Source organism: Astyanax mexicanus, chromosome 14, assembly GCF_023375975.1.
Source record: "Astyanax mexicanus isolate ESR-SI-001 chromosome 14, AstMex3_surface, whole genome shotgun sequence".
NCBI lineage: Eukaryota > Metazoa > Chordata > Actinopteri > Characiformes > Acestrorhamphidae > Astyanax > Astyanax mexicanus.
In genome coordinates, this window is record NC_064421.1 from 38,155,340 (window position 1) to 38,178,056 (window position 22,717).

At 41.5% G+C, this 22,717-nt stretch overlaps 1 protein-coding gene across 8 annotated transcripts in view; it reads left to right on the forward strand.

The window, feature by feature from the left end:
• esrrga (estrogen-related receptor gamma a) overlaps positions 1–22,717 on the forward strand; it is a 123,639-nt gene that overhangs the window by 66,467 nt on the left and 34,455 nt on the right. For all 8 annotated transcript variants that reach the window (XM_022672678.2, XM_022672676.2, XM_022672680.2 and 5 more), the window contains one exon: positions 20,648–20,758. In XM_022672678.2, the coding sequence (XP_022528399.1) occupies positions 20,648–20,758 (111 nt within the window). The remainder of the gene's footprint in view (positions 1–20,647; positions 20,759–22,717) is intronic.

Genomic DNA, 22,717 nt, shown 5'->3' on the forward strand with positions numbered 1-22,717 from the left:
GGCATAAATCATTGTGCTGTCAGTAGCGAGGCTCGCTGGATTATGCAACACCGCCATTCATTTAGAGCCCAAGGAGAGGACCCGTCTGAGACCACCCTCCACCCAGCACGCGCCCCCACCTCTGCTTCCCCAAAATAGAGAGCCTCTGTCTTAAAGAGGGCTCTCTAGGGGGTGATATCATTATGCAGTCATTCTCTCTCTCTTTTTCCCTCTCTATCGGTCTCTTCCTCTTTCCTTTTCTTATTCTGGTTTGTCCTACTTTATTTCTAGATAGCACTCCTGCCTTTGTTTCTAAATGTCAGCTTTGGCAACTCTATTTTTTATACAGACAGTTTGTTTTGCAGGTACTGCTCCAAACCTTTTCCATATTCTTATGCTGGAGCAGCTTCCATCTGCTCTATCAGGCCAGATTGAGCAGCGTTGGGTCTTTTTAGAGGTTTCTGCAGCTTACAAAGCTATTGAAAAGACTGTACAGCATCAGCACAGCTGGCATTATCCTCCTGTGGTAAAGTACTTTTATCTAAAAAGACACAGCACACTGCACTGAACCAGCATCAGTACTTACTATAGGATATTCCTCTTCCATAGACCTTCTGAGTATGGTGACATTCGACATAAACAAAATTGTGGACATAATTGTGATGTTACAAGACCAGCAGCTTGTTTCCATGTGCATCCCAAAACATTAGGCACATTACACATTACTCTGTGTTCCTGTATTTCTCTGTGCAGCAGAGCCTGGTTCTCCAAATGTATCAAAAAAGAATAGTGAAACTTGTGGTTGCACAGGAAATTACCCTTCCTGCAGACCTTTTTAAAACCCTGAGCATGTTCTGTGCACAGGTTGAGTATGAGGCTACAACAGCTGGAGATGCCCCCGCCAACCCAAACCCCCTTTTTGCTATTTCGGAGATCCCCTCTGGCACTGCCTAAAACGGCACACATAATTAGGGCATTAACTCCTACTTAATTGGTGAGAACACTTTTTTTTCCTCATCGGCATGAGAAAGGTCAGCTTCGTGCATTTCCTCCTCCATTGCATCTCAGCTGAGGTAACAGAAGCTTCTGCAGCACTAATACCTTCTTCCTCATCCTCATTTCCCAAGCCTTTTTCAATCCCTCTTTCCCCAGATCGTCTTATGCTTCTTTTTTCTTCACTCCCTGATGTGTGAGATCCCCAACTAAATGGCCTCTTTAGGCATTTGAATAAAACCACAAGGGGAATTGTTGGAAGTCCCTGTGTGGGACATGAAGAAGAGGGAGCCGGAGCCAGGCAGAAAAAGATTTCCCCAGGCTGCTGACTTTGGGAGATTCCCTCCCTCTGTTTAGTTCTTTTCCCTCTCCTGAACCTTTAGAACCAGGCAGAGGGACAGCTGGAGGTCTCTCCCTTCCACCAACCCCAGGGACAGAGAGAGAGCCAGGCACTGGGTTATCCTCCTTGACACTCTTGCTCTTAATTGAGGCAGACTTTGTCCTGAAAGAAAGGTTGGCACAGCCATGCCATGGTCCCTGATGCTTTTGAGCACACTTCAGAAACTGAAACACAAATGCCTTCACTTACTTGCAGAAATGGTTTAGAAAACTGACTCTGACCTTTCTGTCTTACATGTGCCTTATTCTTGCTCGGCCCTCAACAACCAAGGGAGGAAACATGATTGTCTAAACACCAGTCATGACAGTGTAGTAAACGATAGTGTGGCACAGTGTCAGAGAGATAGTCGGGGGCTATCTCTCCTGCCAAGTGGTCCCGGCGGACCAGAATAAATGCATGCAGTCTGGTGAATGCATCCTAGCTCCAGCCTGCTTGAAGCTCCTAGAGCAACTGTGGCAGCTTCTGATTGAGTGGCTCCCAAATAGATCCTGGATAACTTCCAGGATTTCTGTGTATCCATCAGCGCAAGCGCCCTGGATAGCTCTCGTCCATAGCCCTGAAGAATGCCCCCTGTGGGGATGTTTACGTGACGACTTTGTCCACCACCCGCTGACCTTTTAATGCATCCCTATTGGTGTTTGCCGCCACACAGGTGTGGTGCAGCCACTCGCCTGCCTGCCTGTCATTACAATGCAACGGTACCGCTGCAGTGTCCGCAAACAAGACGTGACCTGCGTCCCAACCGACACTCTATGCAGCCCAGGTCTAAGCAGCCTGGATTTGCCTATGCTAGCCCAAAACGTCTGCCTCCTTCTGCTTTGTTTTGGTAATTTGTGAGCAATTTCCTTACTGGGCTCCACTTGGGCGTGAAAGCGCCAGCCGGACAGGGCTCTCCTGCATGTCCAGTTCTGCACTGCTGCCTGCAGACGCCAGTTCTTTGCATAGTGGGGGCCCACGCTAGGTCCCACAGACTGCGCTTTTCCAGCCGGCCGGGCTGATTTGGTTGTAGGGGGGGCGAGGGCGGCGCTTTTGGCAGTGGGCAGCCCACATGCACAGCTGGCACCCAGAGCCTTGTCCCTATTCCTCCACATCCAGATCGGCGCTAGCGGCCATGCCGTGACCTGATCGCAGCCTTCTGCTGCGCAGAACGACTCGAAAAGCATTTGCCTTTTAGTTGGGCTTATCTTCACTTAGGAAGAAGCAACACCTATCCCAAAAGCACACGCAAATAAACATGCATGCACACAATCTCTGTAGGCACATGATGTGTATATCATCACACCCTCTATCAATCTGTGTAAGGACTGGAGTGATTGAGGAGGAGAGGGCAAACGTGAAAGGCAGAGGAAGAGGTTAGAGTGGCAGGCGGCTCTACTGGAGGCCCTGGGGGGGCTGTGCGGGCTAAATTTGGCTCGGTGTGGACCTGCTGGCTTTGAGAGGCTAGATAATAGCAATCTGGGAATGGCAGGGGCTGGCAGGCAAGTAGACAGCGCTGAGGCTGAGCATTCCAGCAGTCAGGATGACACGCACACCACACACCTTAGTATTTGTCACCACACTGGTTACAGTACCAGTTCTTCAAAATAACGTCCAACACCTCAACGCATTTTGTTTAGTTATAGCTATATGATTATGTTCCAATCCCCATAACGTAAAGAACACACACACAACACTGTTCCACCATTAACATGCTGTATAACAAATATAAACTAAATCTATATTAGTACACTGGTTTCTGCCTCCGCATTTCTCTTTCTATGACCCACAGAACGACTGCTCAGTCTATTCAGATCGAGTGACAAAAGCAGTTGTGTAATTTGTAGTTAAATAGGTCATGTACATTAAACAAAGCATTATAAATGCATTTCTATTCGGAGTTGCTTCTCCATAATGCACGTCATTGGGCACCTGCTAATTTCTCATCCAAAAATAGTAACGAAACGACCTGTTTAATTTGATACCGTGTGTTCATCTATCAGCCATATCCCCACAGCTATCTCGGCCTCCAATGCGGAATATATCTTTAATTTTCTCATGTTCCACTTCTGGTGTAAACTAACATAACTCCTCTTACAACAAGATTATTATTTATTGTGTGTTAGGTAAAACTAAAAGAATATATAAGGCATATTGAGAGTGGTGTAAGGGAGGAAAAAACACGGAGAAGCAAGTGTATTCAATATGTTGTCTTTTTTAAAGTACCACTGCAAACCCCTTACAGTTGTGTGTAGCTAAGCATACACTCACAAGCGTGTAGACATACACACAAACATACAAACCCACACACACACACACACACACACACAGTGTTATTGTACCCCCTGCAAACCTGTCAGTCCTGCACAGAGCCGGCTAGAGTCTAGAAGCTGATTGACAAGTGAAGGTTCTTTAGACGAAGAATTAGAAGGTTGATTTTGGTGGGTCATACCCTCGTCACTCTGCTGCACCACACATACTGTATTTTTCCACACAGTGTGTGTAACACATCCATACTAGTGGATGTACAGCAGAATACAGAATATATGAACTGAATATAGTCTTTAAAAAACTCATTTCTCAAGACCTCACAGTTTAAGTTCCCTCATCTACCAAAGCAATTGCCCACTAGACTGTTCTCAATGCAATATTAATGGCACTAAATTGTTCCCCTAATTCTTCTGTCTAGCAGTATTTTTTTTTTATTGTGGTGAGTTTAATGAACATAAGGCAGCGTTTTGAGAATTTTTGTAAAACAATGCCTATAGCCTTCATGGCTTTAAATTCTAATGTGGCTTGCAGTGATAAAATGATAGAATAAGCAAGCTGCTATGCCCCCTAAATTGTTTTATGTTAACTTCTTCTACAACTGTAACATTGGAAAAACGGTCAGAACGCTTACTGGTGATTACAAAGCTGAATAACAGCAACACGGCTAACAAAGCAGATATGGAGAGAACCAGAATTGTATAATGCATGAACTGTCCATTGTTATGACTTGGGTTGGCAATACTTTGTAAAGTAACAGTTAAATCCTTGTGTTAATCAATCACATCTAAATGTAAAAAATGAGTTATGAATAGGTATAATGAGACACTTCAGAGAATCAGTATTCTGGTGTTGTTGAGCAGGGACACTATTTATGATTGGCTGGCTTGTGACAAATTTCCCAGGTGTTGACAGAAGCAAAAGGAAAATGAGGCAGCATGACACTCTCATTATTATTATTAACATTTTATCACTGGGTAAAATGTTCTGCAGTGCCCAGAACAAAATGTTTTTCAAAAGGTATTTACTACGTAATAGGAGGAAGCACTATTGTAAGTAACAGTAATCCATACCACACTTTGCAGGGATCTTTTTGTGTAGTCTGCATCCTAGACCAATCAATAGCTCTAGACACCCACACTCTGAAAAGGCAGGACCCAGTGGCACAGTCTAAAAGGTCCCGCAAACACATGGGGCACAGAGAAACTGCAATTACCCACTTCCCTTCCTGTAGCCAGACCTATAGCAGCCTGCAGGTGTACTGCTCCCACCTCAGCTCAACCCCATTAGCCTCCCCCCTACTTTATATTAACCAGAGTGGCCCACCCCCCAGCACCATCCTGCTGCCCCTCCCTCCCTCTCCCTTGCTCCCCTCACTTCCTGCTCTGCTGCTCCGAGCCCTGCCAACGCGGACTCCCTTCATCAGCCGGAGAGCCAATGTCACTCAGCTGCCTGCCAGCTCTGGACCTCCTGTTTGAAGGCTCATGCCATAGCAATCTTCCAGCTCTTGATAGACTATGACCGGTCACGAAAACAGCCATGTCAGTGGCGGCTGTGGACCACTTATACTTTTTTATTATTATTATTATTTTTTTTGGAAAATGCAGGTGTGTTGAATGTGTGTGTTAACTTTCTAAAACTTAGTCAGATTTTAATGTATTTTGAGTCCAATTTCTGCACCCAGCTTACAAGTTCTGGTTAGAAAACCACTGTTCAGTCTGTCAATCTGTTTTTATTGAATATTTTTTTAACATTCTGGTAACATCACTCATGAATTATTTTTTTTTGTTTTTGGAACGTTACTTTTAACATTACTATAGTGTTAGTATTAGTATAGCTGGGAACATTATGTGGGAAATGTTCTAATATTACTGTGGAGCAAACCATTTTTGTGTTACACATCTTCAGAACATTCCTGGAACATTATTTCTGTAAAACCAAGTAACCAAACAACAAGGATTAAAATAAAAGAGAGAAAAGAGAGAGTCAGAAAACAAATGGTCATACATGATAAACAATAAACAGGTAATGCTACAACTTGGGTTGGCAATACTTTGCCAAATTAAACTTATTTATATACATTTTGGTAACATTATGGTGCAAACCATAATGATATCACGCATTTTCAGAACATACCTAGAGCATGATTTATATAAAGTTACAGACTAATCTTTCAAAACGTTGCTAACAGATTATTCAAAATATTCACGTTAACCGTCTTCTGGGCATTTGAAGGCATTTAAATCCCATACTTAGTGCTTCTATTGTTTATAAGTGAAACTAGGAAAATAATGTAGGAACATGAGACTTACCCACAGCTAGCAGAGAGGAATAATGGTATAGCATAAATAATCGCTGACTAATCGACTTATTGGAAAAACAGTCAACCAATTAGTCGACTACCGAAATACAAATAATTAGTTGCAGCTCTACATGGCAGTATTCTCAGGATATCACACCACATTTAAATTGAATGTTTGTATGCTATTTTATTTATTCAGTGAGGGGGAAAGAATAATGGCAAATTAATTGAAAGCCTGTCAAAAATAGGGTTCAGTAATCAACCAGAGGTTTTATTTTGGTTTCGGCCATAAAAAAAACGAATAATAATAATAATTTTGGTGCATCTCTACGGTGTGTATGTATGTGTGTGTACGTGTGCAGTGGAGGAGCTTGGTCTGAGACACACGACTGATGAGACTTTAATTAGATCATTTAGTGGCAAGGAATTGTTGAGGCAGAGAGAGGCCTTGTTAATGCAGGCATACAGCTCACTAAGTAGCTCTCCCTCAGCCATGGTAATAACATAACCCACCACACACACACACACACACACACACAGACGCACACTTGACAGCTACCTTAAATAACAGCCTTTAGAAGTGAACTGCATTGGCCCAAAAGGGTTTGAAGATTTCACCAGTGAATTTGATGTTTGTCAATACAGCTCTCTCTCAAGTGTGCACTTGAACAAGTAGTTCACATCGACTAATGGGTTAGCATCAGAGCCTACACGGAGCGCACTCCAGGGAGAGCATGTGTGCGTGTGTACAGGTGTTTGTGAGTGTGTGTGTGTGTGTGTTTGTGTGTGTGTGTGTGTGTGTGTGTGTGAGTGTGTCGGATGGAGAGAGATATAGAGTACCGTGGTATTTTTATTAGTGTTTGAGGAATAAAATCTGAAGCTATGCACAACATTAGCCTTGTGGAAATTAGGTCACAGTAGCTCGTTATCACTAATGCTAATTATAGCGATGGCACAGTTTTTCTATGACAGATCATTTGTGTAGATTCTCACAATACACCAGGGCTGCAGTGACTAATCGACTTAGTCGACTAAAATCGATGACCAAATTAGTTGCCAAATAGTTAAATAGTCGTTATTTAGTGATGTATCAGAATAGACCGTATCAGAATAAAAGTCACAAATACAAAAACAATGTAACTATGCCTAATAAAAGTTATTAATAAAAATATAGAAGTAACACAAAATGCTTTTAAAACTAAACGCTGAAAAGAGAGATCCAACACATTTTGGGACAACTAATTCAGCTTTTTTTATGCTTGGCTCTACGTTTTGGCATAAAAAGAAAGAGATTTTTATTTTTTTTATATTAGCAGGAAAGTACAATAAATCAGTGAATTCTTGACCAGAGTGTCTGTCAATGAAGTCATTAAGTTATTGAAGCTATTTTTATTTGATAATTGAGCTTATTCGATTTAGTAATCAATAGATATTCAATTATCAATATAATCATTTGTTGTATCTGCACTGTGCCCATTTGTTGTAGCCGTACAAACACACGCACACACACACACACATTTACAGACTAAAATAGAATTGGTTTCCAGTTTAAACAATCACCATGCGGGACACAGGACAAAACGAGAGAGGAAAAGAGTGTTGTCGCATCAGCCCTGAAATTACATTGTACTTTGAAAGATTGTGGGCTGGTTTTGCAGGAGCAGCGCTGTCTCATTTGCCCCTGTTTGATGTGGAAGTGTGTCTAGAGGAGAGGAAGGCACTCCATCTCGCCTCTAATCGAATGGCTGGAGGAGCCACAACGCCGATGACCACCTGCCCACAGCCCACACTTCACTGATCTGCTCTCATTGAGTCCTCCGCCAGCCCAAATCACAACACAGATCGCACCCTTTCCAGCCCGTGCTGCCGCACACTGCTCCATGCCTTCAGCCACAGGGGCTTCATCCAGCCAGAGCACAGAACTGCATACGGCCTGATCATTTATATATTGCAAAAAGCTTAAGTAAACAAACTGAGATTTTGCAATAGTAACAATTTTCCAGTATCTTGCAGCCATAATGTGTATATAGCATGTAGTGTCTTTGAGTGTACACATTCAAAAAACATCACAAGCAGACTGTGTCAAAATATGTCAGTATTTAAAAATGAACAGACCATGTTAAAAGACACTTCACAGCATCTGTGTTACTGAAGAGGATAAAAAACTCCTAAATAAATAAGCAAATGCCAGGAGTTATGGATATATTGGTGTCAGTTTCACAGAATTTACTTATTACCTAATATTTTTCACTGCAGGTTTACCTTATTCATTTGTTCAGCGCAACCACATGGAATAATGGAGCAGTAACTTTAGCAAGTCGTCATTAACGTATCACAAACAAAAACATTGCAATATATCTCAGTATCGATAATTTGGCCCACCCCTATCCCAGAGTGGAGAAATGTTTACACAATTTCAATCTACTGCGCATTGTTAATTCTCTCATCTATTCTATTCCATCCTCCCATACTCCATGCTGTCTCTCCGGTGGATTGCAGGGCCCTGGGTGAATGCAGTTTGAATACGCAGCATTGTCTAAACATATCGGCCTGCCAATCAGTCACCGCCGAACCCCGATAAGAGAGCTCTTGTATTATTGAGTCAACAATTGGGAGGTTCTGTCAGCCTGAAGATAACACCTGCTTATTCCTCTTGAAGGCACGGTGGAAGAAAGGAGCCGTCCGCGGCCGCCTCGTATAACCGCTTCAATTACCATAAAACCACCACCACAGTCCGGCCTGTGAGGACAGCTGGGCTGCTGGACGAGTCGGGCGCAGCTGTGCCGGGATGGGTGTGTGCAGGGAGGAGACCATAAGATAGCAGCATGTTTCCAGTTATGAATTCCAACATTTCAATTACTCGCTTGTTGCTCTATCGTGACTCGGTGGCCTCTTAAAATTTCAGGCTCCAATTCTGATTGGGCCACGGAATGAAACGCGCCACTTCATTAAAAATGGCCAGGCATGCTGCGCTATTATGGTCTTGTAATAGTTCTGAAATAGCGGAAACACTGTACAGCAATTCAAAAGGACTAAAAGGAAGCTTGTGTGTCTGTGGATCTATTCAAAACTGCTAGACAGTCTGTGGTACCTGGGTCATTTGTGTGGAAATGGTTTGTTTTCTGGTTGACTGACTGTCACACAGCCCTATTGTATATATTGTAATTTTTCCTAAGCATTGAGAGATATGAGTTTTAAGTCATATTGCCCAGCCCACCCCAGCTAGTGTCTGTGTGTGTGTGTGTGTCCTGCACTTCATCTGATTCTTGTTTGTGTTTGTTTTGCCCTTGCAACCAAAGTGTGAATCTGTCGATGGCACTCAGCGCAGATTCTTTTGTATCCAGTAGGAGCACTCTCCAGCTGTTTGAAGTGGGAGAAATCCAATGCTGATCCGATCAAACAGCATCCAGAAATCGGCTCTCAGCAATATTCCCGCACTCCAAATGATTGTCGTTCATCACTTCATCTATTAAGTTGCCTGAGCGTTTGACAGCTAGCCATTGATGCCCCATCGAGATGCAGCCAAGCCGGCCTGTGAGGAGTGGTGTTTGTACATATGTGGACAAAACTGTTGGTACCCCTCAGTAATATATATATATATATATATATATAAATAGTTTTAAATGAACAAACTAATTAAACTGGCCTGGTCAAAAATGGTGGTACCCTTAACTTAAAACCTTGTTGCACAATCTTTTCAAACTTTTAAGGCAATCGCTGCATTCAGTGGGACTTCCAGGTATCCACAGGTATTGTGGCCCGTTCCTTATGAGCACACTGCTCCAGCTTCTTTAACAGAGAAGTTATCCAAAAGCAGTGTGTAAGACTGGTGGAGAACATGCGAAGATGCATGAAAACTGTGAATAAAAACCAGGGTTATTCCACCAAATATTGATTTCTAAACTCTTAAAACTTTGTGAATATGAACTTGTTTTCTTTGTATTATTTGAGGTCTGAAAGCTCTGCATCTTTTCAGCCATGTTTTATTTTCTACAAATACTTGCTCTAAATTATAATATTGTTGTCCATATTTTATAGAATAAAACAACAATGGTTATTTTACTCAATCATAGTCCAATGAGACACTGATTCAGAAACTGAAGTAGTCTCTTAATTCTTAATTCCTTCCAGAGCTGTATATAAATATGTGTGTGTGTGCGTGTGTGTATTCATTACAGTGTCTATCCATATCTCTCTTCCAAAGCATTTATTTTATGAGCTTAACGTGATAATTAAGGAATGAAGATAAGTGGGTAATTCTCTGCAGCTCTGAATATGTTTTTCTCTGTGCTGTATCCCGGCTGTATCGTTCCCTCCTGCATGTAGGGAAGCAGTGCGGACCACAGACACATCTCCTCAGTCCCCTCGCCCCTCCTCCTCCTGGTCATCTTTTAATAGTTGAAGGCTCATTTGTTAACTGGGAATAGCCGCTTTTCTCCTTGTCCCCCCCTCCCGATGTCCGTGCCCCCCGCCCCCTACGTTTGTGTGAGCTTTGGAAATATAATTTTCAATTTTTAATTTGATTCATTTAGATTAAAATCATTAATCAGGACTGAAAGTGAGTTAATTTTCTGGAAAATAAATGAGCTTGTTCAGATGACTCTTTATTAAGGTGTGTGTATGTGTGTGTGTGTGTGGGGGGGGGGGTTCGATGTAGAAGGTCTCTTCCAGGTATTGAGTTAGCCCTAGAACAGGAGGTAGGGAAAGACTGAGAGAGAGAGATACCTAGCTCAGCTCTTCTCTGTGTGTATGTTCATGCAGCTGGAATGGTTCCAGTGATGGGATCAGCTCCAGCTGAAGCAGTGCGAGTTGTTGTGGAGAAAGCTGCTCAGGATCTCCTGCAGTTCAGCTGCTCATGGTCACTCTCTCCACTGCCTTTCAGCAGCACAGCCTACAGAAGGAAGGCTCACATGTCTGCTGGTTCAGTAGCTGAGTTCCAAAGCCATCAGCAGCTGGAGTCTGAGAGAGCACAATTGGCCATGCTCTGTCTGGGTGGGTAGAGTAGATGGCGCTCTCTCCTTTTATCACTCCTAATGTAATATTGATCTGTTAGCTGATGTATCAGAGCTGGGGATCCAGCGCTTTCCTCAAAGAACAGATCTAATGTTGTATGTCCAATACTGATATTTATGTTGGTTTGTCAGAACATATTGGTGATGAGTGCTCTTGGTGATGAGTGCTCTTTGCCAATTTGCTATTGTAAAAATAGTCCCAATTTTGCTTAATTTCCTCATACCTGCAAATACTCTGTATTTTGTAGTACTGTTACATTAGCAATGCTGTATTACTGTAGAATTACTATAGATTTCAGCATACTGCATGCATGTTGTTTGATGCACTCAGAAAAGTACAGAATCCCACAGTAGTGGCTTCATATCATATTTTAAAACACATTGTCCAGTTCTTCTACTGTGATCAAAATCAACGGCTAACGCCCTTCACAAACTTACACGCTCACGCACGCCAAACCTGGCTTGTTTGTCAAGATGGTCACGTCTGTTTACTCATCGGTGGTCAGCACATTTTCACAGGATGCAAATCCTCAGCGAGGGCTGAGCTGAGCATGAGCGGAAATCTTTCACAACACACTTCAAAGCACAAAAAAAATTCAAAGCAGCCGGTTCCGATGTCCGCAAATTCAAAGCGCCGTGTTCCGATATTTAGCTTTTGCAGCTGCCCACTCAGAGTGCTGGAGGCCCCGCCAGAAATTCTGAACAGGTCTTCGTGGAACATCTGAACACACATAGAGCCGCACAAGACAAACGCAGTCAATATTTGCCTTGCTGTGTAATTACATTATAGCTGATAAAAATATACAGCTCGGCCTATACGGATTTGGATAGTGATTGTTTTTTGTTGTTGTTTTGCCTTTGGACAGCAGGTTTGTGGATTTATACTGAAGCATTTAAGATGGACTTTAATCCAAGAAGGTTACCAAAATAGTGGTGAGCAGTTCCACGGTAAGGTCTGAGTGTTGAATTGGACTTTGGTCATTTCCTCACTTCTTAATCAATTCTTAGCGTGTAGATTAAAAAGTGTTGATACGAGTGAACAGGCCATATCTCCTGTCAAACATGGTGGCGGCAGTTATGCCATGGAAATGTATGATTGCTAATAGATCTAATGTATAAAGAGCTATACTTTCTGCTTTGAATCTCTTTTCAACATGGTGTGCTTAAGTGAGCCATTGATTATTTATTGCTTTAAGCAGCAGAAAGATAGAAATTTCTCTTTTATGCATGTGGTGTGCACAGTGGTGTGCACTATATGTACAGCTTAGTGGGCTACATTTACAGCAACAGCGCAAATAAATTCTCATTGGATTAAGAGATTGAGAGTCGCTAACACCCGTCCCCATAGTCCCCATTTCACCTCCATATCTCTCTCTCTGTCTTTCTTTCATTCTCCATCTCTTTTTCCCTACATCCCTGTGTCTCTCTCTCCTCCTTTCTCTCTCCTGGTGAAGATTTAATAACTCGTTCTTGCGGGACTCAGGGGATCTGGCAACCAACAGTCCAGTTGCTCGGCCGTGTTCATTTGTTCCTGGCCAATTTGCATCTGATGTGGAAACTGGCGATTCTGCAGCCAGCACTTCACTCTTCCTCCCAGAATGGGGGTGTCCCCCACACAGCGCAGAGTCCTGGCTCTCACCACGTACTTTGTTTTCTTCTCTGCCGGAGTGGCACAGTTTGGGCCTAATAAAGGCACGCGTAGAGGTGGAACAGTACTGCTGAATGAGGCAGCAGGTGGATGTTGATTTTATGCAGGGAAACAACACAACTCGCTCTCTCTCAGAACTGCTGGAGAATGTGAGCAGTTTGTTTTTACATTGTTTCTTGTACTGCTGAAAGCATTGTATGCCAGGTACGCACTACACAACTTTCAGAGTCAACTTGCTGTCTTGTAACACGGAATATTTTTTTAAATGTGGGACACAGGGTCACGAAACACAATCTTTCACCAGGAGGAACTCACACAGAGTCACTGAAGAAATAATAAAATATTGGGAATTAGAAAATAGATAAGGATCACTGTGTATAACCTCACCCTCTGCTTTCTCCTTACAACTTGGGCCCTATTGTAAACCTTATGCAAGGTGCGTTGCAATGCTTATTGCTACCTTACACCTTGTCCAAACTTTAACCCAATTGAGAATCTTTGGGATGTGCTGGAAAAGGCTTTCTGCAGTCATCAGACTCTACCATCATCAATCTTCAATCAATCCTTGTGAAAAATTAATGCAACATTGGATTGAAATAAATCTTGTGACATTGCAGAAGTTTATGGAAACAATGCCACAGCGAATGCACACTGCAATCAAAGGTGATCCAACCAGATATTAGTGTGTGACCTTTTTTTTTTTTTTTTTTTTTTTTGATGGTGACTTTTTTTAACCAGGTCGTGTATATCAGTATTTTCTTTGACATATTGATATGAGATATGAGTTTTTTAGTCATATCACTCAGTCACCCATCCCGAGTATAGAGTCATCTATTGTGACTAGAGACTTTCATGTGAAGTTGATGGCATCTTCCCTGGAAGCCTCCTGTTCTGTTTCCTTTTTACAGTGAACCGGTAATCTGGCAGGCTTAACTCCTAGCTTGATTGAAATCCTTTCCGAAGGCATGGGTTTGTCTTTAAAGGGGGGGCAGGGTGGGACGGGACGGAGGCTTACAGGCCGTGCTGGTGTTCTCGTACTGGGGAAGGTAGGGTATCAGCTTCTGTCTAATAGTCTAAACAACCTGGCTTAAAACGAGGGATGGATGTGTACAGTAGATGAATGGAAAGATGGAAGGAAGGATGGAGTAGCGTAATACATCCTAGTTTACCAATGGCTATTCTAAGCCAGATCGTAATGGAAGGCATGTATGCACTACTAAACTGACGGCCGGTGCCCCCCTCTGTGCTCAGTGTGAGCTCCACACACTGTACATGCTTTCAGCCTGCCTGATCTAAGTACGCTTCAGCCCCCTGTTAACCCCTACAATACTGTTTTATTTAGCTTGAAAGAATATCTGACCAGGTGGAGGAAGCTTGTTTTCGGACATTGTTTTACTAAGAGTCACCATAGTTACAGACACTGATCATAACTGGAACATAACTTATGACTGGACTTAAGAGCATATGCTTGGCATATCACGGAGCAGCTGACCTTCTGTTAGCAAGTGTAGAAGTGTCAGCTGCTGAAGACTTCCATATTTACAGTCAAAGGCGCCATTCTGATATTTTGGAGCATGGCTAGGTCTAGATATAATGTTGGAGAGTCTACTGTTGAGTGCTTGCTACGATAGCATAACATGAATGCATATTAGTTCTGTATACATTGACCCCTTAACACGTGACTAATCTAAAAACTTAAACATATAGTCTGAACCAGGGGTGTGTAAAGATGTGGGACTCATATGGGACCCAGTTAATTATTATTATAGGATTTTATTTAATGGAATATTTAAAAACAGGGAAACAAGAGAAAATACTGGTTCCAGTGACCAACTCTAATGCTAATCACTAGCTTTTACCATGGACATGGTAATGCAAATGAATTACATTTAGCCCCAATTTATTGCCGTAATTTATTTTTATACAGAGCCTGAAAATCTATACCAATCTTTACCAAACACTGATTATTATAAGTAGTAGTAAGTAGTGTAACTAATAGTATATATAGTACCAACAAGATTGCAAGATTATAACAAGGTTTCTTCATTTAGGGCAAATACAAGACAATACAAATATTTAGTGCCCTGATGTCTGTATTATGATCCATATCAAGCCATGTTGCTGTCAGAAATACAACAAGAGGGGCTTGCTCCTGCTAATAGCTTAATCAGTGCTCTCGCCGGCAAAACTCCCTCTTATTTTATTGTCACTCATAAATATCCATTACCTCATAATTTAGCAGATAGCACCTAATTTATTCCATAGTATTGGTCCTGCATGCTGTTTCAGACATGGTTAGGAGGCTACTGTAACTATGAACAATTACAGATATTGTTTTATTTAGCCTGGCTATTAAAAATCTGCCAAATGCACATTAGATTGAAACCATTCTTTGGCCTTTTTAGATGCAACTTTTTTATCCATACTATTAGAAAATGTATTAAAATGAATACTGGAATATTAATGTTTGCAATTGTTTGCATAAGAACATATCAAATAGTGAACCCTGAAAGTGAGCTTTTGCCATCTTCTCATCTTCTTTACTATCTTAACTTCATTCCCTTCCTCGACTGGTCTTGTTTCTCCTGATACGCTTTCTGTCAGTGGCACAGGGGCGCTTACGTCACAGGACTCCGGCCACGTCTGACTGATTAATTTTTTAAAGAGCCACAACTTGCCGGTAGCTTGATTGCTTCACACATGCTCCCTTGTAAAAGCGCTGCAGACGGCTCGCAGGATTCCACGCCACCTATGAAATTCAAAACAAGCCTCGTAAGATGTTTATGGTCATCTGTGGGGTTCTAGTAAAGAGGAAAAAGGTGGATCATTTAAAATGAGGCAAAAATAAAATTCTTATATTCACAGCTCTAAACAAGACTGCTGTCTGTCAGCTTAATTAAAGCAGCAGAGTGCCTTGTAATTTGATGTGGATTTACAGAGGTATGAAATGAAATTGTCTGTTCTGCAGCAGGAAGACAGCATTGCTGCATGAACACACTGTAAATGATGATCTAGAGCAAGGTGCCCAAACCTGGTCTCTTCAAAGGGGCCATCAGAAAGTTTATCAGATTCCCCTAATCAAGATTCCCCTGCTCAATCTGTTTAAAAAAGTCTTAATCCTATCTCCCAAATATCTTAAACATGCAAAAGACTTTTATATATTCAAGTTTCCAAATATTCAAGTTAGATTTCTTTGATGAATTAACAGATTTTAACAGTGTTCATTTATTCTCTAAGTGGTATTTAAAAGCCTGCTCAGACATATAGAATGAAGTATAATTTCAGTACATTTATTTTATAACAGATAAACAATACTTCATTCTGAATTCTAAATTCTGTGTGTCTTCTCTGGTTTCACTGAAAACTGATCAAAGCTGAACCGCATGCAGTGCTGTACATTAGTAGAGGTCCTATCTTTATTGGAACAGTCAGTCCAGAACAGCTTTGGCAGCCTGCACTCTGTGGAGCTATGTTATTTTTCAACACCACTTCATAGCAGCTCATAGATACGCAGTCAAACAAACTGCCGGCAGTCGTTTGAATCCACACGCGTGTGAAACCCAATCTAGCACTAGAGGAACATGTGCAGCACGGCGCCTCGTAGTTTTATAGTAACAGGCCAATAGTGAACACTTCACAGGACAGATGCATTGTCACAGAGAGCAGTATGGAGTGGGCGAAGTGCAGGAGGCGCCTGTTCAGTAGCATTGATTTCCAGGCGACGAGGTTAGCGGAAAAAACTAGCCATAACTGAACAATCAGCACTTTAATCTGGGGACGAGAAATGTATTTCTAATATTATACCATCACTTCAGAGATGACGAGATGATGAGGTGAAATAAAATTTAATCATAATTTCATTCAGAAACAGAAATTTCAGAAAGATTAAAGTTTGAAGTCATTGAAGATCTCTTGATATAGAGAAAAAGAACACAGCATTCTGAAACAAACACTTGCTCCCCACAGTAAAATCTGGTGGTGGTTCCATCATGCTGTAGGGCTGTGTGATCAGTGCAGGTACTGGTAATCTTGTTAAAGTTGAGGGTCTCATGGATTTCAGTCAATATCAGCAGATTAAGAACAATGTTCAAGAATCAGTGAGAAAGTTGAAGTTGCTGGATACTTAAACAAGACAACGACCCTAAACACTAAACACTGCTCACAATCTACTAAAGCATTTATGCAGAGAAACAAGTACAACATTCTGGACCTGAATATTATAAAAAATCTGTGATGTGATTTAAAGTGGGCTGTTCATGATCAGAAACCATCAAACCTGACTGAACTGGAGATGTTTTGTAAAGAAGAATGATCCAAAATACCTTCAACCAGAAGCCAGACTCTCATTGGAAGCTATAGGAAGCGTTAAGAGGCTGTTATTTCTGAAAATGGAGGATCTACTAAATATTGATGTAATTTTTCTGGTGGAGTGCCCCAATTTATGCACCTGCCTAAATTTGTTTAAAGAGTTTTCGCACACTTTCTATAAATCCTAAAAACTTTATTTCACTTGTCAAATATCACTGTGTTATATCATCTGCTGTATGATATGTTTAACATGATATTTAAATGGGTATGAACAACCAATGATTTCTAAAGTAAAATCATAAAAAAAATTATCATGGATGCCCAAACCTTTTTCATACTTCTGTGTGTTCCCACAAAAAGGATATACAGTATATTGTCGTGTATACTGAACCATGTCTTTTTAGAGCTAGCTTAACTCAAACCCCCAAACACCACGTCCATACCATCCTCCTACTGCATTATAATAATAAGGTTTGACTGTTTCTTGCCTGGTGAGGAGCTGTTTTTGCACTGTTTACTCTCTAGCTGTTGGAGGTGGCGAGGTACTGCAGTAAACTTGGACCTGAGTGTTAGTAACCTGACCAGGCTCATAAAAGCCACATAAATCTGGGCGGCATTAGCCAGGCGGCAGATGAGGGGGGGGAGTGTGCGAGAGGAGAGGAGGGGTGGGCAGGAGGTAAGATGTTGCCCGGGCTCCAGGTGATGCCATTACAAGTGGGGGGCCGCTGTAGCAGTGAATTAGCACAATAAACCTTCCTCCACACCCCACAGCCTCAGCCCTGCAGCTAGGCCCCGGTCCAGTTACAGCAGAGCCCTGTTAAAGTGAGGAGCTGTCAGCATCTGAGCACTGCGTCTCACTGCATATATATCCTGCGCTGGCATCGGGATGCTATGAAGGTGAAAGGACATCTTTTTTTAAGACCTTTGTCTATTCCTGTGTACAGTAGGTTTGTGCGTATGTGTGTATGTGTATGTGTGTTTGTAGATGTGTATGTGTGTGTGTATGCTCCCTATCATCACCACACAATGTGAGAACAAACTGTATGAAGGATCTCTCTGGTCCTGTAGAGCAATGCCAAGCTCTCAGTGAACGGCACGGTCATGGCCAGGGCAGAGATAATTACTGTTTGTTTATTAAAAGTATGGCCTATATATACATAAGACTTTAAAATTAGGGGACATTATTAACAATACTTATGACAAAAAAGCCCAATTCATTATTATTTGCAATATTCTTAAGTATTAAAATGTCAGTTAATAATCATTTGAGTTCTTAACCTTTTTTTGCTCATTTGCTCCCATTTTGCATGGCAAATTACCCAACCCACTCATTAGGACTTCCCCCAACACCAGAAGGGTGAAGACTGATGCATACCTCCTCTGACACATGTAAAAACATGTCAGCCACTGCCTCTTTTTAAACTGCTTGCAAAGTAGCATCACAGAGCACTCGGAGGAAAGTGCAGTGACTCGGTTCTGATACATCAGCTCACAGACGCCTTGTGCTGAGCGACATCACCCTTTGGAGTGATGTGGGGAGAGGGCACTTTCAGGGCTCCGGTAGCTGATGGCAAGCTACATGAACAGGATTCGAACCAGTGATCTCCTCATTATAGTGGCAGCATATAGTCCGCTGAACCACTCGGAGCCCTGGGTCTTTAACCATTTAACAGTTCTAATCACTGTCGTAAGTACTGTTAATTGATGTGCGCTTATTATAAAGCGTTAACTATGTTATATTAAATACTAAAAAAGAGACACTAGTTTTATATCTGACTGTACATCAGTTTTTACTGTCAGATATTGTCACCTTTCTGTCGATAGTAATTATTAATCACTAAGCGATCGTCCATTTCTGCATGCAGTTGTGCATTTTGAGCTGATTCAAACATAACCGCATTCCAGTGCCATGCGCATATTAATTGTGGTCCTGGGACCGGCCCAGCATGAAGTCCTGTCCAATTCCACTCTCCCGCTTGTCGGCTACATGAAACGGCTCCTGGGCCACCTTTAAGTGGTTTCCACGGAAACCACCTATCCCCCGGAGAGGTTTGCATAATTAAATTAAGGCTCTTTTGTATGTCAATTAATTAAAAGCGGGGGACAGGTCTTTAAGGCGCTGCACTCGGCCGTATCAGCCGTTTGGTGAGGGGGAAGTGGAGCGGATTTGGAGTGTTTTCGCAACCGTCGCACCTCAGTGCCTTATCGGCCCCTCGTGCTGTAGTTGCGGGGGGAGTATTGGCAGCTGCTTAGAATGATGAGAGGAAAACTATGAGGAAGAAAGAGGCCTACAGACGTCTTACTGAAAAGCAACACTGGGCAATATATCATGAATATATGTATATATTCGAAACTGTCTATTAAAAAATATAAAAATTGTGATATTGTAATATCATCTCATATTATTTTAGTTTTCATCATAATAAACTAATTTAACCCGAGCAGGTAATTGAACCAGTGCAGTATCATCTAGCCTATAAATCTTTACATCATACTATTAAAACATATGTCAAAAACTTAGATTCTAAAAGATATACAGTATTTACAGCATAAGTTGCTGACTGATGTTAAGTTCACTGCATTCAATCTGAGCACAAAGGACAGAACACTATAGTATACTATAGGCTTGCAATGCCAGTGTTTTATGTCATGGCTTTTGTACTGTTAATTTCCATATTGACTGAATGAAAGAATATATAAGAATTATATATTGTGATATAATTTTGGCCATGTCGTCCAGCACTACATCTATCTATGTGTGCATTAAGTGTCCTTCATACATGATTATGTGAAGGATTGTTTTGATTAATCTGAACAAATGAACTGTTGAGGTGACATGCTAATACTACAGATAACGAACAATGATTAGAAAAGGATCAAGAAAGGTTAGCCTGTAATGTTGCAATTTGTAATAGTTTGCATTACAGCAGCATGTTACACATAATGTTCCCAGCTAGACATATACTTACATTATTGAAATGTTATAAGTAATATTCCCAAAACAAAAAATTTAAACAAGTGTCGGAGGTTACGTTTCAACAATGTTACCATTGCAGTTAAAGATGTTTCTAAGAACATTCAGAAAACGTTCTACTAACCAAAAATGTGAACTGGGAGTGCCCAACATTGTACAGCCTGTTCTGACTATTTTTTTAAATTTACATTTCTAACCTGCATTAAAAACCTATAGCTGATATTATTATAAATGAGGAGTTGATCCGTCTGATTGTATCTGTTGTGGTTTAACTTTTAATGTGGCTTTAATCATTATCTCTTTCTCTTAGTCTTTCTAACACACACACACACACGCCCGCACACAAAGCACCAGCAACACACGGGCAGCGAGCGTGAGATGGGCAGGTGTGTGTCTGGACATCACATGGAGAGGGCGGCCGTGGCCCTATCTGTCAGCAGCTGACCATCTCCTGTCTGCGGCTCTGAAATGGCCACTGACAGCTGCTGCTCGGTTTGGTCCGACCCGCCGCTCGCCGCTCCCTCCGTTCCCTCGGCAAAGTGACAGAACAGCCCCGCTTCAGAGTACCGTGCTGCACCTCCAGCCACAATACTAAAATGCTAACATGCTAACCATGAATTAGTGCTAGTGGGGACAGGTTACTGTGACAGCATGTGTTAGCCACACCATAGCTAGCAGTGTTAGCATTCCTCTGTGGAGCGTTGGGTTACATACCTCACGCTTGTTAATGGTGAGCGCGTGCGCCGGGGCTGGTGTGATTTTCACGTTGCCTGTGTTTGTCTTTCAGGAGTGCGGCTGGACCGGGTGCGCGGCGGCAGACAGAAATACAAACGCCGGATAGACGCCGAGAACAGTCCTTACCTGAACCCACAGTTGGCCCTGCCTCCCAAAAAGCCATGTGAGTGTGCACACATGATTTTTTAATATCATGAACATGCTGACAGAGTAATTAGCACAGAAACACTTTATTTGAAGGGTCACTATATAAAGACTTCTTAACACATTCATGAATATTGAAAAATGCATTTATAAAGCATTATTGGAATACTTATAAACAACTTATGCCATTACTCGCAACGTTAGTTTAAAGGCCTCAAAATCATTCATACAGTTATGTCAATGTGTTATGAAGCCTTTATATAGGTGACCATCAATAAAGTGTAACCTAAGATTTAATACAAATTATTTTTCAATCCACATTCACATTCACAATCTGTATGTGTACATATTGCATATACTATACAAAAATTGAATAATAAATATATATCATAATGCTTAATTTGTCCATTTAAAATATTTTATTATACTTTTTTTTTGCATTTTTATGGCTTTACACCTTTTTCACATCTGTATAAATTAAAAAAAGTCCAAATTAAATAACAGTGCACTGCAATCCACTGTAGCCTCAGTATCTATACTGTAGTCATTTTCATTGCAGTGGGGAATAAAACGAGAAAAAGAAAGAGAGAGAGAGAGAGAGAGAATGAGAGAGAGAAACACTCACAGATGTGCTATGCGACAGAGCCAATAGACATGGGATGTGTGTGTGTGTGTGTGTGTGTGAGAGAGAGAGAGAGAGAGAGAGAGAGAGGGCCTAATCCGGATTAAATCCAATCTGGCAAAGACATCAAACCCGCAATACCGGCTCTTCCGCACTGTCTGACTGCTCGGCAAACAGACAGCACGGCAGCGCTTAACAGATTTGGCCCTAAAGCCTTTTTACTTAATGCTAGCATATTCTCCTAGAATACAATATGCTTTTATGCATGATAGCGGCAGAAATAATCATAATTATTACAGCCGCAGAAATCATATTAGAAACAGGGCACTGGATAACCTTCCATCTAATCCTGTTGATCCCCTCTGCCAGGGTTAGCTTTATTTTCATCTATCCAGACCAACTTATTTCAGAGCTTATTCTCACAGTCCGGCTCTCTATCCAATTTCATTACTGTGATTTCTTTCCTTTTCTTTTTTCATCCTCGTACCCTTGCCTGGCAGAGAGCTTCCAACGCTGCTGTGGGTTCCTGCCACTGGAGACAGTAGTGTAGATAAAGCTGTACTGCACTGTGTTACATTCTTACACAGTTAGTGGTTGAAGGATTGATTGTGATTGATGATCACAGTTATATTCCAGGGTTAAGGACCAAATATAGGACCAAATCAGGGACTACAATTCCTTCTGGACTGTTAAGTTAGCTTAGGATAGCTTAGCTAACCAGATAACTAATTAGTGCCCATTCCACCAGTATGAAACTTAAATCCCTATCAAATTCCAGCTTTCACCAAGATTACAGCCTTTAATCCCAAATGCCCTTGTGTTTTAGTGACTGTGTTTTGTAGTGCTCTGATAAATCTGTAAATACACCCCCAGTGCTTAACACTGTAGCTAGGTAGCTATGGAAATAACCATTCGCATGGCTAGCTGTTAAAAAAAAGGATATGCTATTTGCGAGTTCTCTACGTAAGATAGGAAGCTAAGATAATGAAACAACCATATAACAAGCAGTTTTATTTAAAATCTCTAAGTTTTCAATCTCATTTCTTTACAGGTGGAATGGGCTCTAATTTGCTAGCTGGGTAGCTATGCTAAATGGTTATGTCGGTTTGTTTTGCCTTGTCAGTTACACAAGATACAATGTATAATACACCAGAGAAAAACAGATTAAGATGTGTTCTAAAAAAATACATTTTAATGAGAACATTAAAGTTCTAAGTAGCATGTATTGATTATTACTGTAAAACTCAACAGAACACCCTAAGCTAAACTATTAACTAAACGATCATTTCAGATATCTACACACACAATATCTATAAATGCATATTTGATCACTTTGTCTAGGCACCAGTGCCAGAA